We start from the raw sequence: 17,635 nt of genomic DNA, 5'->3' as shown, positions 1-17,635 counted from the left end.
GACAAGGTCTATAATGTTAATTTAGATGGAATATAGGGGCCCAAAGATGTTACCATAACACAGTCACTGTCCATCATTAAACAATGTTAAAAAGGCCTGGTGTCCCAGGAGATGGTGGGGGTGGCAGTCATGATGCTGAAGCTCACTCCAGTGGCCTCCGTCTTTTCTTCCATACTTCCCCCAAAGTCTTTCTTTAATGACCCAAAAGGGAGTGATGGGTGGGATAACCGATTTTCTTATTTTGCCCATCAGTTAGGCCTAGTTTCTGACACACTAATTTTGGTTCATTAATTTCCGGACCCACATTTTCTTGTTTACCATGCATGATCTCAATGTGGTCCTTGAGTTATATCAGAGGGCCTTTTTGTTTGGACTACTCCCGGGGGGAGCGGTGGTGGTCTGGTTTTCTTGCACCTATTATAAATTCTTTGTTAAAAATAACTTGACCTACTTTTCGTGGTTAATTCCCAAGCAAGCAAGAAGTTATAGGCCCAATTGTTACAAGTCCCTGCCCAAAATGTTTACAATTGAAGATTAATTTGCTTAGGCATACTGGAATATAAAAGATGCATATGCTATTTCCATGTCTTTTCAGCACATTGACAGCGTACTTATCTTGATTTACAAAATTACTTTAAATAAGTTTTCAGTAAAGCCTGGTTTTGTTTTTTCTCCTGCCATTTACAGGAATAAGTGTGGAATTTCTCTGCTCACCTCGATCAGATTCAGCAATGGAAAACATTACTGCTTGCCTACATGCTCTGCAAGCATTTCTTGATGTTCCTTGGCCTCGGTCTAAAATAGGTGGTGATCAGGTAACATGCTAATTTAGAAAATATGAGTTGGAATTCCAGGGTATTGTGACAGTGTCTGGTATCACTTAGATCTCTCAGCTGTCCTTGAATCTACAATGATTTTTCATTTACTGTTCTGTGGCACTGATTGTAAACACTGTTGTCTGGTAAGAAATGTGGCAGTTAGTTATTTGTCTCTCTCGTAGATCCTGAGACTTTTTGGCTCTCTTTGAATGTGTTGGTACATTGACCTCACCTAAAAGTTCAGATTTTGCATTCCAAACGTTGTTTTATTGAAAATTTTATAGAACTAGAAAGAAATAATAAACTAAAGATTAATCAAAAAGAAACCCAGCTATGTGACTACTATAGAAATCATTGCTAGACTGCAACTTAGTTATAGTTTGTTGAAAGATGACTTAGATGTGTAGCATGGCAGGTTGTCATTTCTCTGACTGCAGTCAGGGAACAGCATGTCAGTCTCTGGAAGGAAGGAAGCTCCCAGGGTATAAGTTAATGTAACTGGGAAAACTAATCAGATAAACCATCCTTTCAGAGGATATGTCTTCACTACAGAGTTAGCCTGGGCTAGGCTAGCATGGGTGGGCATCCCCACTACATAGCCCTATTCATGCCAGACCTATGTGAATGTGTCCACAATGGGGCTATACTAACCTATTTGCTGGATTCTACTTCTAGCAAAATATTCCATGGGTCTTAGTGGTATATTAAACTGAGCCCCTCTATGAATTCATGGAAGTGCTCTTGTGGTTCTTACTGATATTACACCACAGCTTTACCAGAAGGCTAGTGTCAGCTTCTGGCCAACTGGCAGCGTAGGAGAGGACTTCTTGGATGGCATTTCTGTTCAAATGGTGTGGAAAAGCAGTAGAAATATTTTAAACAGTGCAGAAGAATGGAGAAATTAGATGAGAAAGTATAGCCAGGGTAAAATTGTGAGATTGGAGGATTAACAGCACCCAGACTTGATTAGCCTGTATTCTCACTGCAAGGTAGGCAGTGAGCAAAACCCCTGAGCCCAAACCTTCACCCTCAGTCATGCCTGCTAACAATGAGTTTAAAGCACCCTCAAGCCTGGGTTAGATGTTTTTCTGTGTAGATGGATCTGGGGTTAGGGGCAATGCCTAAGCCAGGGGTCGGCAACCTTTGAGAAGTGGTGTGCCAAGTCTTCATTAATTTAAGGTTTTGTGTGCCAGTAAAAGGTTTTGAGTGCCAGACCGACAGCGCGGGCGGCAGACGGAACCCCAGACCAGCAGTGGGCTCTGTCTGCCAGCCCCTGCCATCCAGGGTTCCGGCCGCCAGCCCCGCTCAGCCTGCTGCTGGCCCGGGTTCCATCCATCCAGACCGACAGCAGGCTGAACGGGGCCGGCGGCTGGGACCCCAGCTGGCAAGGGCCAGCAGCCGGGACCCCAGACCTGTAGCAGGCTGAGTGGCTCATCCCGCTGCTGGTCTGGGGTCCCGGCCGCTGGCCCCACTCAGCCCGCTGCCGGCCCGGGTTCCGTCCATCCAGGCTGGCAGTGGGCTGAGCGGGGCCAGAGGCCGGGATCCCGGTTGGCAGCAGCATGCCACCCAAAATCAGCCCGCATGCCGCCTGTTGCCGACCCCTGGCCTAAGCTATAGCCTGGGCTAATTTTGCATTGAAGACATGCTCTGTGTAGTCTCTTTCTTTTTTTTAAAGTACAAATATGAAAAATGTTTGGTTATTACAGGACCACATTTAGTTTTTCTTTTTACAAAAATTCACACTTCATCCTAGTTCTGATATCTACAATCTAGGGGGATAATATTTTCTGTAAGTATCAATTTTTATTGTATCCTTTAAAGTACAAATTCTACCCACCCATCAAAAAAGTGTTGCTCTTTTATCCGTTAGGCATTGCGTACGTATTAACCACTCAGTCATTATTTTGTTGTTCTGAATGAAACTTTAAAAATGACATCTTTAGAGGCCTGCCTGAACACGTTACCTGGGCAAGTCCTGACTGTTCTGGGCCATTGTTTCCAAAACCACATTATAAAATAAGGCCTCTTCCATTTCAAGAGCAAACTGTGCTGTACTGTATCTTTCAAAGTACTGTAAATAGATACATATTTACTTCCAAAAGAGTAAATCATATCACATTACTTCTGATTATGACTAATACTCCTCCAAAAAAACCCAACCTTGTTTAGTTAAAGGGACATGTCATGTTTTAGTTGCCGTATGACAAATCCACAAACTACTCAGAGTATCCCAGCCTGGCCTCATTGTAATCTCTGTTTATGTACAGCACAGTTTAAATGAAAAATATATACTTAGGAAGCAAAGCAGATATAGCAGTCTCCCTTCATTTGTGTGAAGTAATACTTGTGATTTTTTTAACAAAGAATTGAATGCATGCAAAATGTTTACCTAGCACAAACCATGACAAAAAGTATTTGTTTGAAGAAGGCACGAAAGCTGATACATTTGTGACCAGAACCAAGACTTTTGCTGGCACAACTGAACTCCTCATACTGTTTTAATTGGAATTCTACATTTCAGTTGCCCCTTAAAGCAAGGAAAACTGTCTGCTTTTTAGACCCCAATTTACCTCCTCCTTATGAAAACCTTGTCTTCCCCTTTTACTGTTGGGAATTCTTATCACTTTACAGTTCTGTATCATACAGAACATTCAATAACTTCTGTAGCTTAAATAACACTGCTTACATCTTTAGTTTCATGAATCATTGTTTTAATTTTCCTACTTTTTTTTCTTTCTGATCCTATGTTTAGCGCTTGACAGGTTGGAAACTAATGTATGTTTGGTGTAAGCAATGAGGCCTCTCCTTCCTTTAAGATTTTTGGGAACATTGAGGGGGAAAGGTCCTTCTCACCATATGCTCCAAAATTTACAAGTGTAGATTGGTGGGTTGTTTGTTTAGCTTCAACTTCTGATCTTCTGTGTGAAGGCAGTGGGGTTGCATGGGCACAGAAGTAATTAGGAACAGAATTTAGCTTGTCGGCTTAGGTGAAGGTAGGGGGAGGCTTTCAATAAAATGACTCTGTGGAGTTTTAAAAAATTGCATTAATTCCTTCTGTTTTAATTTTATGCATTGAAACAGTAACATTTCAGACATCAAGTACTTGAGGTTAGACAATTAATATGTAGGGGAGCATCTGCGCTTTGGCAAAAACATTAGATAGATAAAAAGAAAAAAAAAAAAGCAATGATTTTCAGCTTCTCCTAATTAGAAATGAGCAAATAAATGCAATGAGAATATAGTTCACAAGACTCTGACAAAAATGTATACCATCTTATTACAATTTTATATTTACACAGTTGTCCTCAATCTGTTTATCACGGATGACTTTGTACTCGCATCTTAAGCAATGACTCTGTGGAATGGGCAGTCTAGACACAGTCCACATAGGTATTTTGAAGACATTATGTAAAGACATAGAAAGGAAAGCCTGGAGCTAGAAAGTGAATACAATAATAGCTTACTACTACTTTGAAGCTTCATTTTGTATCTCCTGTCTCACTCTGAGGTGAATAGAAGTTCACCATAGAGTATTCTGCAGTCCAAGCTGTTGTTTATGTTCAGTTTATGTAGTATGTTACATTTTCAAAGCATTGTATAAATTTACATTAGAATACTGAACCTCTGATGCTTGTGGGTAATAAGTAAATGAATGTGAATATCAAGACTTTGAACATTTCTCTTGCTACAGGAGCTTGGTGTGGAGTTGTTGAATGTTCTGCATCGACTGATACTAACCAGAGAATCGCCTGATATTCAGCTTGCTACTCTTGAAGTAGTCCGACAGATTCTTTTTGCAGCTCAAGAACATGTGAGAGAAAAACGGAGAAGTGCAGAAGGTATACAATATACTGTTCTACAATATACTGTATAAACTTTTTATGACCAAACTTATTCCATCTATAATCTGTAGATTAGTGGCTTTATTTGTCAAAGGTGCTAAGAAGTCACTAATCTCGTTGACTTCATTGGGAGCTAAAGATATTCGGTACTTTAGAAAATCAGGCCACGCAAGACTAAATAGGCCAGTTGTGAATTTGCAACACAGGAAGCATCAGCTTTTTCCTCATGTGGCAATATAAAGTGGAGTTTTTAAATAAAGCAACTGTGATCATCCAGCTCCTAACAGCATTGAGTACAGCCGTTGAATTAAGCATTTTCTCCTGGATTAGATATACCCTTTAACATTCATTATAATTAAATTACAGGTTTTTCTTCTGTTTAGAAGATGTGGAATGAAACCAAATTTTATTTCCTATATAATTAGTACATATGCACAGAATTTTGTACCAAAATATTTTTTCTTTTTCGAGTGCTTGCTCATATCGATTTCAATTAGGTGTGTGCATGCCACGTGCACAGTTCACTGGAAGGTTTTCCCCCAGCAGCACCCGTTGGGTTGGCTCTGGAACCCCCTGGAGTCACGCCTTCATGGCTCTGCATATAGGGCCCTGCCAACCCGCCGTCTCCATTTCTTTCTTACAGTCCGTGATAGTGAAAGGAGCGTTTCGTCTCGACTTCAATGAGTGATCCTCTAGTGTATTTTCTGTAAATAGTTAAAGATAGTTAGACATCTGGACTTGGGGCACTGGGGGGTGTTTCCCTCCCCTGCTTCCACATCCCTCTCCTGAGCCCAGGGCATGCCTCAGACCCAGGGGTTTAAGCCGTGCGTGGTTTGCCAGAAGTCTATGCCCAAGGGCGACCCGCACTCAGCTTGTCTAAAGTGCTTGGGGGAGTCTCATGAAGCAGACAGGTGCAAGATCTGTCAGAGCTTTCACCCCTGCATGAAGAAGGAGAGGGATCACAGACTAAAGTTGCTGCTAATGGAAGCAGCTCTCCGCCCTCAGTCTGAGTCAAGCCCCATGGGTATGGCACTGGGCTCCTCAGTGTCGGTGCACAGCACGCTGGCTTCGGTCCAGGAGGTCCTGAGAAAGGACTCTGGGGTCAGAGACCCTCGGCACCGGCACTCCCCAGCGCCAAGCACGGCACGGGATCAATCTTGGCACTGCTCACAGTCTCCCGTCCCGAAGAAGAAGCACAGGAAGACTGATAGAGGGCGCTCCACTTCCCGAGCATGGGAACGTGAACCCAAGGGAGGGAAACTGGTGCAAGATTGTACCTCCCCTCCAGCTCAACAGCCGGCACCGTCGACTCCAGGCCCATGAGAGGGACTGTTGAGTCTGGTGCCACCGGAGGAGACCCAGGTGGAGGATGTGGACCTCCCTTTCACACCCAAGACTTATGAGGCAGTGTGGGACCTGATAACATTGACAGGTCCACACTCCCCCGATCATGGTGTCACAGCACCGGTCCCAAGGCCCCAAACAACTCAGAGGCCAAGGGCAAGCCAGCTATGACTTGGCAATGATCTACATCGCCCCGGCACTGACAGGCACTGACTCATACGTGTCCCGGAGAAGCCGACACTGTAGCCACTGGCACTCCCAGTCAGCGGGGATGACACAAACTTTCTCCCCAGTACCATGGCCACAACAGTGGTGGATACCAGCTCAGATGCCGACCCAGTAGCCCTTCTGGACCCCGTGGGCTTACCACCAGTCCCAGGAGTCCACTTCAGTATGCTCCTTTTCAGTCACGTCTGAGAGAAGGACTGCGTTTAGGGCCAGGGATTTTTCCCGGGCATCAGCCACCGCTACCGCCACAATTGGTACCGCACCCAGCACCGGCAACAGACTCGGCACCGTGGCTACACTCAGTGTCACGGATGGTACCAGGGCCGGCACCAAAGCAGACTACAACTTGGGGGTGGAGCCTCAGCGTTTTGAGGAGCCAGATGGGCAGGAGGGGCCCTCCCATATTCTGGGCTCCTCCTCATCGTCGCCAGATGAGGAAGTGGCAGGAACATCCTCAGAGCCTCCCCTTCCTGACAGCAGAGCCCATCTTGAACTTCTAAGGCGGGTCGCTCAGAACCTCAGGGTACAGATGGAGGAGGTCACCAAGGTGTCAGACCCAGTGGTGGACATTTTACCCCTGGCAGGACCCACCAGGATGCCCCTTCCCCTGATAAAGACTATTCTGGAGAACACACAAATCCTGTGGCAAACACCATCTTTTCTGGCTCCTACCGCTGACGAAGTTGAGAGAAAGTACTTTGTGCCCTCCACGGTCAATGAATACTTGTTTACCCACCCCCTGACAGACTCATTGGTGGTAGCGGCTGTTAATGCGAGGGAAAGGCAAGGGCAGCAAGGGCCTTCCTCCCAAGCTAAGGACGCAACGAAGCTAGACCTCTTTGGGAGGAAGATATATTCCACCAGAGGGCTCCAGCTTCGTATCGCAAACCAGGACGCGATCCTTAGCCGTTATAACTTCGTCATGGGATGCAATGTCCAAATTCTTGGACCTTTTCCCACCAGATTCTAAGCTGGAATTCTCGGCTCTTGTGGATGAGAGCAACACGGTCTCCAGGATGTCACTGCAAGCGGCATTAGACTTGGCCCACTCTGCAACGCGGACGATGTCTTCAGGCATCGCAGTGCACCATTGCTCATGGCTGCAGGCCTCAGGCCTCCCTGGGGAGTCCAAACAGAAAATTCAGGACCTACCATTCGAGGGGGCCACATTATTTTCTGAGAAAACGGACTTGAGACTCCACAGTCTGAAAGACTCCCGAGCCACTCTAAGATCACGGAGTCTGCACACCCCTGCCACCCAGAGTAGACAATTGAGGCCTCAACCCATGACACGAACATGCCAGGGGCAGTTTAGGCAGGATCAGAACCATAGGCATCCCAGAAACTAGAACTGTCATCACCAACCCCAACCTCCGAATAACAGGGAGTCTGGGTCATCCGGGCAGCCACCAGGCCCTACGCAGACCTTTTAAGGATGCACCCAAGGGCATTATACCAACCTCTCAACTGGATCCTTCTCTCCCGTTTTCAGAACATCTATCCCATTTCTACCGAGCGTGGTCCCAAATCACCTCAGACCATTGGGTCCTGCACTTGGTAGAGATGGGATATTCTCTCCAATTTTCCTTGTCCCCACCTGCAACACCCCTTACCCCCATCCCTCTTCAGGGACCCCTCTCACAAGCAACTTCTCGTCTAGGAGGTACAAACCCTCCTATCAGCGGGGGCTGTCGAAGAGGTTCCGCCAGAGTTTAAGGGAAAGGGGTTTTAATCCTGGTATTTCCTAATACCGAAAGTAAAAGGGGGGCCTCAGGCCCATCTTGAATCTGCGCAATCTCAACAGGTTCGTGAAGAAACTAAAGTTTTGAATGGTCTCTTTGGTCACTATCATCCCGTCCCTGGATCCAGGAGATTGGCATGCCGCCCTCGATTTGAAGGACGCATACTTCCACATTTCCATAATTCCGCCCCACAGGCATTTCTTAAGGTTTACAGTACTACCGTTCGGCCTATCATCGGCACCTCAGGTGTTTACCAAATGTATGTCAGTCATAGCCCCTTTTCTGCAGAAAAGGCAATTTCAGGTATTTCCTAGACGACTGGCTAGTCAAGGGTCGGTCCAGAACACAAGTGGATCAACATGTCTCCCTCATAAGATCCACCTTCAATGCATTGGGCCTCCTCCTAAACACTCAAAAGTCAACGCTCACCCCTACTCAGAGAATAGAGTTCATAGAGGCAGTGCTAGACTCAGCACAGGCCAGAGCATTCCTGCCCCAGTCCCACTTCCAGGCCATTCACAACATCATACAGGACCTCAAACAATTCCCTATAACCACAGTAAGGAGTTGCTTAAAACTCCTAGGTCACATGGCATCTTGCATGTATGTAGTGCAACATGCGAGTCTCAGACTCAGACCTCTCCGAGCTTGGCTGGCATCGGTGTATCGACCAAGCAGGCACAGTCTAGACATGGTGGTTACCTTCCACCGGACGTTCTCAAGTCTCTTCACTGGTGGCTCGACCTGCACTTGGTGTGCACAGGGGTCGCATTTTCCAAACCCCGTCCATCCCTATGTCTGACCACCGACGCCTCGGCCATGGGGTGGGGGACACACTTTGGGGAGTACAGAACTCAGGGCCTCTGGTCTCAGGAGGAACTGATGCTTCACATCAATTTAAGGGAGCTCAGGGCAGTCCGGCTGGCATGTTAGGCCTTTCGGCCTCTCCTGGAGGGAAAGTGCATATCGGTCCTGACAGACAATACAACAGCAATGTTTTATATCAACAGACGAGGGGAGCATGCTCCTCTCCCCTATGTCAGGAAGCCCTCAAGCTCTGGGAGTTCTGCATAGCAAACTCCGTACTTTTGGCAGTGTCCTATCTTCCGGGTCGCAGAACGAACTAGCAGACCACCTCAGCAGGTCTTTTCACAACCATGAGTGGTCTGTCTGCCAGGATGTAATAAACAATATCTTCCAGCAGTGGGGAGTTCACCAGATGGATCTGTTCACCACAGGGGCCAACAGGAAGTGCCTACAATTCTGCTCCTTCCTAAACAACAGCCCGAATTCGTTGGCAGATGCGTTTCTCCTTCCGTGGAAGGACTGCCTCTTCTGTGCGTTCCCTCCCATACCATACAAGGTCCTCCTCAAAATCTGGAGCAATGGAACCTTGGTGATCCTGGTGGCACTGGCCTGGCCACGGCAGCATTGGTACACCACACTACTGGAGCTATCGGTGGACACTCCAATCACTCTACCGCTAGTTCCGGACCTCATCACTCAACATCACGAAAGGCCTCAACACTCCCAATCTCGAGTTTCTCCACCTCACAGCTTTATCTTGGACTACCTCATAAAGTTGAAACAGCAGGGCTTTTCTCACTCCTCGATAAAGGTTCACCTGGCTGCTATATCTCAGCTTTTCACCCAGGAGAGCATGGATGCACCATCTTCACTAATGAAATGGTGTGGCGGTTCCTCAAGAGGTTGGACCGATTATATCCTTGTATTTGGCGGCCTATCCCCACTTGGTACTCTCGAGGCTGATGGGGGGGGTTCCCATTCAAGACCCTAGCAATGTGCTCACTCCTCTGTCTTTCCTATAAGGTGGCCTTTTTGGTTGCAATAACATCAGCCAGAAGGGTGTCCAAGCTCAAGGCTCTCACATCGGACCCTCTGTATACTATTTTCTACAAAGATAACGTGCAACTGCGACCCCACCTGGTGTTCCTCCAGAAGGTGGTCTCGAATTTCCACGCCAATCAAGACACATTTCTTCCAGTCTTTTTCCCAAAACCCCATGCCAATAGCAGCGAGCAGAGGCTCCATTCCCTGGATGTGCGGCGTGCAGTGGCTTTTTCTATTGAATGAACTAAGCCGTTCCGTAAGTCAAACAAGCTGTTTGTTGCTGTGGCGGACAGAATGAAAGGCCTCCCAGTATCCATGCAAAGGATATCGTCGTGGATCACATGGATCACAAACACGTATATCCAGGCTTGTTATGACCTTGCTAAGGTCCCTGCCCCTGCTCTGACTGCACACTCCACCAGAGCTCAGGCTTCTTCGGCGGCCTTCCTGGCCCAGGTACCAATCCAGGAGATATGCAGAGCAGCTACGTGGTCTTCGGTCCACACCTTCACTTCACGTTATGCCATCACCCAGCACGCCAGGGATGATGCGGTGTTCAGCAGGGCTGTGCTTCAATCAGCGATTCCATAAACTCCGACACCACCTCCGAGGTAAGACTTGGGAGTCGCCTACTTGGAATCGACATGCGCAAGCACTCGAAGAAGAAAAACTGGCTACTCACCTTCTCGTAACTGTTGTTCTTCGAGATGTGTTGCTCATATCCATTCCAAACCCACCTTGCTTTCCCCTGTGTTGGAGTATCCGGCAAGAAGGAACTGGAGAGGCAGTAGGTCGGCAGGGCCCTATATGCGGCGCCATGAAGGCATGACTCCAGGGGGCTCCAGAGCCGAACCGACGGGTGCTGCTAGGGGAAAAATCCTTCCAGGGAACTGTGAACGTGGTGTGCACACACATAATTGGAATAGACATGAGCAACACATCTCAAAAAACAAGTTACAAGAAAGTGAGGTTTTTTATATAGTTGGTAGTGGAAAGAAACTTAGTACTGTAACAGTGTGTTTAAAAATACTGTTTATATTTTCAAAGGTAACTATGTAAAAAACATCTTTGTAGCATATTGGTCATATTTGCTAAGTAAGGCTCCGAGCCCGTGATTTGCTCCGTGCAGAACAAGTTGTAGGATCAGGGCAAAAGAGTCTAAAAGTCTGAGTACATGCTATGAGGGATTATATAAATTGAGGCATATCCTAGAAAATATAATTATCCCTTTATCACTTACACTTCAAACATCCAACCATGGATCAAATGCTCTATTATTTTGACCCTTGATTCCTGTAGTTCTAGATTTGCTACTGAATCTGAGTGCATCTATTTTTAATCATCATTATAGTAAAACATAGCTCTTACATTGCCTGGGTCATTTAGTGCACTCAAAGGGATTTGCAAACATTTAACCCTTAAAAACACACCTGTGAGACAAGTGTTACATGTATTTTACGGCTGAGTAAAGTGAGGCAAGTACGACACAGATTAAATTGCCCAAAGTCAGACAGTGATTTGGTCATACACCTGTACCCCAATATAACGCTGTCCTTGGGAGCCAAAAAATCATACAGCATTATAGGTGAAACTGCGTTATATCGAACTTGCTTTGATCCTCCAGAGCATGCAGCCCCACCCCCCTGGAGTGCTGCTTTACCACGTTATATCAGAATTTGTGTTATTTCGGGTCGCGTTATATTGGGGTAGAGGTGTATAACTAGAAATTGAACCCATCAGTGCTGGCTGCAGGCCCCCCTGTTCTAATCAATAGACTTATTCTTTCCTATGTTGATGGATAAGGTCAAAGATCTAGTAACTTCAACCATGCAAGAAGTATGAACAAATCTAAAAGTACACATTATCATGAGTCATTTCTGTTCATTTAATGTATAGGTATGACTAAACAAGCACTTTGGAAAAGAGGTAGATGAGGCATTTCTAGAGCAAATAACAGAAATATTCAAAACACAAGACCTGGGCAAAGCCTACACTAGAAACATAAGTCAACCTAACATAGGTTGACTTACAACCACCTTGGTAATTATTGCGGTGGTTCATGTCCACATTACCCTCCTTTTGTAGGTGATGCGTGTCCTCAACAGAAGCGCTTCCACCAACTTAAGAGGGGCCGGGGGTGGGGAGGCTGAGAGCCTAGGCTCTCAGCTCCACACGCAGTTCCTCGCTCCAATCCAGACTGTGCCCTGGGCTCCCCACTCCCCATGGAGAGCCCGGCGGCTGCCCCAAGGATCCCGGCCCCCCTCCGAGAGCTTGGGAACCACCTGGACTCCAGGTGAAGAGCTCCCTGCCAGGTTCCCCGTTCCCGGCCAATGGGAGCTGCTGGGGGCGGTGCCTGAAGCAACAGCCACACACCCCCCTGCGCCCCTCCTTCCCCAGGTTCCGGCCTCTTCCCGGAGCGGCGTGGGGATGGGGCAGGGCAGGCAGGCAGGGAACCTGCCCTGCCCCCGGTGCGCGTCGGGCCGGAGCCCACCCCCCGAACCCCTCCTGCAGCCGAAACCCCTGCCCTGAGGCCCCTGCCCCACCCCGCACCCCTCCTGCACCTTGACCCCCTGCCCTGGACCCCCTCCTGCGCCCTGACCCCCTGCCCTGGGCCCCCTGCTGCACCCCTCCTGCACCCTGACCCCCTGCCCTGAGCCCCCTGTTGCACCCCCACACCCCGACCCCCTGCTGCACCCCAACCCCCTGCCCTGAGCTCCCTGCCACACCCTGCACCCTCACCCCCTGCCCTGAACCCCCACCACACCCCGCACCCCTCCTGCACCCCAACCCCCTGCCCTGAGCCCCCTGCCACACCCTGCACCCTGACCCCCTGCCGCACCCCTCACCCCTTCTGCACCCCATACCCCAACTCCCTGCCCTGAGCCCCTGCTACACCCCACACCCCTCCTGCTCCCCCTGGGGGCAGGGAGGGGGCGGAGTTGGGGGTGGGGATTTCGGGGAAGAGGTTGGAATAGGGGCAGGGAAAGGGTGGGAAGAGGTGGGGCAGGGGCGGGTCCTCATGGAAGGGGTGGAGTGGGGGCGGTGCTGAGGGCGGCAGGGGGGAGGTGTCAGTAGATGCGGCCCTCGGGCCAATGTACTAGTCCTCATGTGGCCCTTGTGGTCATTTGAGTTTGAGACCCCTGCTCTTGTTGGAGCTAGCTCCAGCATGGAGCCATGAAATTGACAAGAATTGCAACCAACAGCCGATGTAAGTAACTCCCCACCACTGGAAGATATTGTTTATTACATCTGGATGGATAGACCACTCATGGTTGTGAAAAGACCTGCTGAGGTGCTTGATTTTGCTACTTTGATGATTTTAGGAGGTTTTTGTGTAGAATTTCTTAGGTTTTTTTAAAAAAACCCATCTGAAAAATCAGCAATTCCATCACGTGGCATCGTACTGTTCTCCAGCTGGTTCATCAGCAAGGTTGAATCTTGAGATCCACCTTCGAGATCTCTGCCACTTGAGTTAACAGAGTAACTGTTAGCAGTAGTTGGTTGGCTACACTAGAAGGGGACGAGGTGCAGTTTACCAGTGGGTTTCACAGATATTTGCAATGCTGACAGCAGAGGGACTCAGGAATCTTGGGTTCCATTCCACACTCTGGAGAAGTCTTCTCTCATGGTTTCAGAGCCTACCACCTGTTGGTCCTTCTCCCCACAGACTTGCCTCTGTCCTAGTCTTGTCTCTTCCCTACTTTGGCTCCTCGTTGTAATCCCATTCTCCTAGTCATCTTGCCCAGCAAGTCCTAGTCTTGTCATCTGGGGTCCAGTTCCAGTCTTATTGCCTAGCCAGTCTCATTTCCCCTCTCCTGTCTCTTCATCTAATCTCTCTCCCTCCCATCCTGTCTCCTCCACTGGCTACCAGTCCCAGTCTCCATCCTTGGGCTCCTCATCCATCTCAGTCCCTATCCTTCCCCGGCTCTTGGCCCAATTTCCCCCCTCCCCTCCCGGCTCCTTGTCCTAGTCTCCTTGCCCAACCAATCCCATTGGTCTCCCCACCGTTCCTTGTAAAATCTCTTTCATTTCCCAACCCGCACCTTCCCCCCCACAAAAAAAAATGTATCCCTCTCTAACACCCTGTCTCCTTGCCCAGCCAATCACAGCCTCCCTTCCCAGTCTCTCCCACTTCCCCTCCCCCAACTCTTCATGATAGTTTGTTTTTCTTCCCCTCCCTTCCAGTCCAACTCTCACTGGACACTTTGTCCCAATCTACTCCATTTCTTCCCTCTGATTCAGCTCTTGTCCCCGCTGCACTTGAGTCAGGTGGCTTACATCTCTATGCTGCCTGAATGCCAGCAGGGGGGTAATTGAAAGCACAGAGGAGAGAAGCTCCCTGTTTTCAGCCCCACCACAGCCCGCAGCAGCCAGGACCAGCAATTCTATTGGAAGCCCAGCTTTGCTTTTGTAGCCTTAGGCTGGAGCATGTTCTGTCATTCTGTGGGGGATGAATGCACAGTTTGTTCCTACGTAGGAGCTCTGAGGGGTTGGAGCATGCTCAGTGAGGATGAAATCTTCAGACAATTTTGCTGCTGCAGTGACTGATAAGAGAGAAAGAGAGAGTTCCTTCTGGAATGCATAGAGGTATAAATACCCCTCTCCCCTGTGTACATGGTGGTCAGTGCCCCCAGCTGGTCTGGCCTCTTCCTGTTGCCCCCTTGGCTTTACTTAGGTAAGTCCATCCCTCTTTCTCCTCCCTCATAACCCAAAGGACCCTTAATGGAGCAACATCCCTTTCTCCTGCCGACAAAGACCCACCACATTCAGTTGAGGTGAGTGCATCCTTATAAATTTATTTCAAACTACACTTGTTCTCTATCAGAACTTTTAACACTGTGCTGCATTAGAATTTAGAACTGTAAATTATCCCCTGACGATATGACAAAGCTTCAAGAAGTAAACTTTTGTCAACAAAACACTATATGCTTAATGTTCTTATTTCTACTTTTCGTTATAGTTGATGATGGTGCTGCAGAAAAGGAGACCTTGCCAGAGTTTGGAGAAGGCAAAGACACAGGAGGACTGGTGCCTGGAAAGTCATTAGTCTTTGCGACGCTGGAGTTGTGTGTTTGCATTCTAGTGAGGCAGCTCCCCCAGCTTAACCCTAAAGTAACTGGTAGCCCTGCAGTTAACGCTGGAAAACCTCAGTTGTTGTCAGAGAGTGGAAGTAGATTGGTATCAGCAGCATTAGTTATCCTCTCTGACATTCCGTCAGTCTGCTCTCCTGAAGGTAGGATGTGGTTGATACCAATATGTGATTTCGTTACAAGGGAAGATTAAATGAAAAGATGATGATGATGATGATGATCATAGAGTAACATATACTTACTACATAACTTTCTCTGTTGGATAAATGTTGGGGCAAGGTCTAGAGCCTCAATTTAGGAATTTATAATACAGCTGTAAAAATGTGCTCCAAAGGGAAATGCGCCATATCATCTTTGTCCAAAAGTCATCTTGTAAACTACAGAAACACAAAATAGGAAGGTAGTGTTTATCTCTCATAGCATCTGACCGTCACCCCAGAATTCATTTTTCACAGTCACCAAACCTTGTTAGATTTTTTTTAAAATAATATAATTACATAAAATATGTATCTATCTTATCTTGTTACCTTTCACTGTTGTTATCTTCATGCTCCCATAATCCAGCTTTTTTCATATGTTGCTGAGTTAGGTCTAATTTAGATCATAATTTCCTTGAAACAGAGTCCTGTCACTGTATTTATGTAAAATACTATTCATACCTATCATACTGTACAAACTATAAATCCAGCAATTCCTATCCTTTGCAGCTACCAACCCCTTTTCCCACTTACTGGCTCTCTTCTATTGAGTCCTTGTGTCATGGTCACCATCCTGCCAGCCCAAAGGGATGATGATCTCCTTTTGGAAACAGTCACTGGCTCTCCTGTTCAATCATAAGGATTAATGTTGGGTGGTAATGGCCTTTTGTTACATTCAGTCCAGTGATTGTCATCTTTCAGAATGACGAGAAAAGAGCTTGGACATGGCATGGTTTGGCTCTGAGAGGCACTATTTGTGAGGAAAATTAGTTTGCTCCTTGGGTTGAATTTGCTCCCTGCTGCATTCTTTGCCTTTAACAGTTCAGGGAGTTTTACAAGCAAATTGCTTGCAGGATCAGATTAAGTCAAGAGATCAGGACATGGAATTGAACCCAGGTCTCCTATATGGTAGTGCTTATGTATAATATAATCATAATAAATGGACTGGTTGTGCTGATCTTCAGTAGCTGTTCCTCCCAAGTTCCTGCAGTTAAGCTTCAGAGATTTTTTTTTTTTTTTAAGGAAACGGAACAAGAACCTAAGGCACCAGTTCAGTAAGGCATTTAAGTACATGCTTTAGTCCATCTCCATTCAGTCTGTTTTGCTGAATAGCAATGGACTTAAGCACATTAAAGTTAAATGTGCACTTTGACTTTAAGTGTGTGCATTGCTTAATCAGGACCTAAAATAGTGCACAAAATGTATGTGTGGACTCTACTCCATTGACTTCAGTGGGATTCAGGTGTCTGCGCTAGCAGAGCCCAGTCTAAACATTTAAGCATGTTGGAACATAGGCACTGCCAACTTGGGTCAGACTCAAGTTCTGTCTAGTTCAGTATTCTGTTTCCAACTGAGGCTAGCACCAGATGTTTCAGAGGGAGATGTAAGAACCACACCGTAGGCAGATGTGGGATAACCTGCTCTGCACATTAGGTGTGATGCTTTCCTAAATCTTTGCTAGCTATAACTATTATAACGCTAGATATTATTATGCATGTTCAGTGTCTGATCTCTTTTTTAATCTTGCTAAATTCTTAGCTCACTGACTTCCTTCAGCAAAGAGTTTCACAGTCTAATTATGTATCGTGGGGAAAGTATTTCTTTTTATAAGTTTTGAATTTGCCACCTGTTAATTTCATTGAATGTCATCCCTGTTCTAGTGTTCTGAAACAGACACATCAGAAGCTCCTGAACTACCATCTTTATTTTGTGTGTTTTATTATGTCCCTTCTTATTTGTCTCATTTCTGCAGGAAACAATCCAAATCTTTTCATTCTTTCTTCATATGCATTTTTCCACATCATTATCATTGCCCTTCTCTGAACCCCCACTAATTCTGACTTTTACATGATAAACTTTAGGTATGTGAGTAGTCCCAGTGATGTTAATGACTTTCTGACTTAAAAGGAGAGAGTCCAGCATCTCTTTAAGTAGCCAGTCTGCCTCTGTTTGACATTAAAAATCACATGCTGTTTAAATACTTTTTTCTGGAACCAAGACTTACAATAAGTAGGCAACTTTTAGAAATGAAAACTGTTTAGACATTATATATAAAAAGGGAATTGAAGAAAAGTGATTTATAAAATAACAAATTCTGAAAGTCTTTCACTTTATACAGTGACATACCAAGCATTTGTTTTGTCTCATAGGAAGTGTTTCCGTACTCCCTACTATCCTGTACCTAATCATTGGAGTCCTCAGAGAAACTGCTGTCAAATTGCCAGATGGCCAGTTACCTTTGACAGTTGCTGCATCTTTACAAGCTCTTAAGGGGATATTGTCTTCTCCTATGGCTCGAGCAGAGAAGAGCCGAACTGCTTGGACTGAACTTCTTCGTAGTGCTTTAGTCACAGTTCTTGACTGCTGGGATCCAGGTAACCAAAAGTGAGAGGGGGATGATGAAAAGATGCTTGGTGTAGATAAAATTCAAATAACTCTAGAAGATTCAGACGGTGGTGGAAGAACTGAACTACCCTTTGTTAAGATAACTTAATGTCTAAGGGTGAAACTTACTTAACCCAC

General features: G+C 46.6%; 1 protein-coding gene and 1 long non-coding RNA gene across 2 annotated transcripts in view; one reads left to right on the top strand and one right to left on the bottom strand.

Moving 5' to 3' along the window:
* Nucleotides 1–17,635, top strand: part of HEATR5A (HEAT repeat containing 5A) — a 111,476-nt gene that overhangs the window by 88,554 nt on the left and 5,287 nt on the right. The window contains exons 29-32 of the mRNA XM_029911453.1: nt 688–815; nt 4,510–4,657; nt 14,786–15,058; nt 17,263–17,487. Of these exons, the coding sequence (XP_029767313.1) occupies nt 688–815; nt 4,510–4,657; nt 14,786–15,058; nt 17,263–17,487 (774 nt within the window). The remainder of the gene's footprint in view (nt 1–687; nt 816–4,509; nt 4,658–14,785; nt 15,059–17,262; nt 17,488–17,635) is intronic.
* The window catches only part of LOC112103994, a 45,496-nt gene continuing 32,813 nt past the window's right edge, over nt 4,953–17,635 (bottom strand). Inside the window, exons 2-3 of the long non-coding RNA XR_002907884.3 lie at nt 15,158–15,292; nt 4,953–5,364 (exon numbers count right to left, since the gene is read on the bottom strand). This is a non-coding gene — a long non-coding RNA (uncharacterized LOC112103994). The remainder of the gene's footprint in view (nt 5,365–15,157; nt 15,293–17,635) is intronic.

Source organism: Terrapene carolina, unplaced genomic scaffold (genome assembly GCF_002925995.2).
Source record: "Terrapene carolina triunguis isolate 2854851 unplaced genomic scaffold, T_m_triunguis-2.0 Scaffold96, whole genome shotgun sequence".
NCBI lineage: Eukaryota > Metazoa > Chordata > Testudines > Emydidae > Terrapene > Terrapene triunguis.
This window is presented reverse-complemented; position numbering and strand designations above follow the sequence as displayed.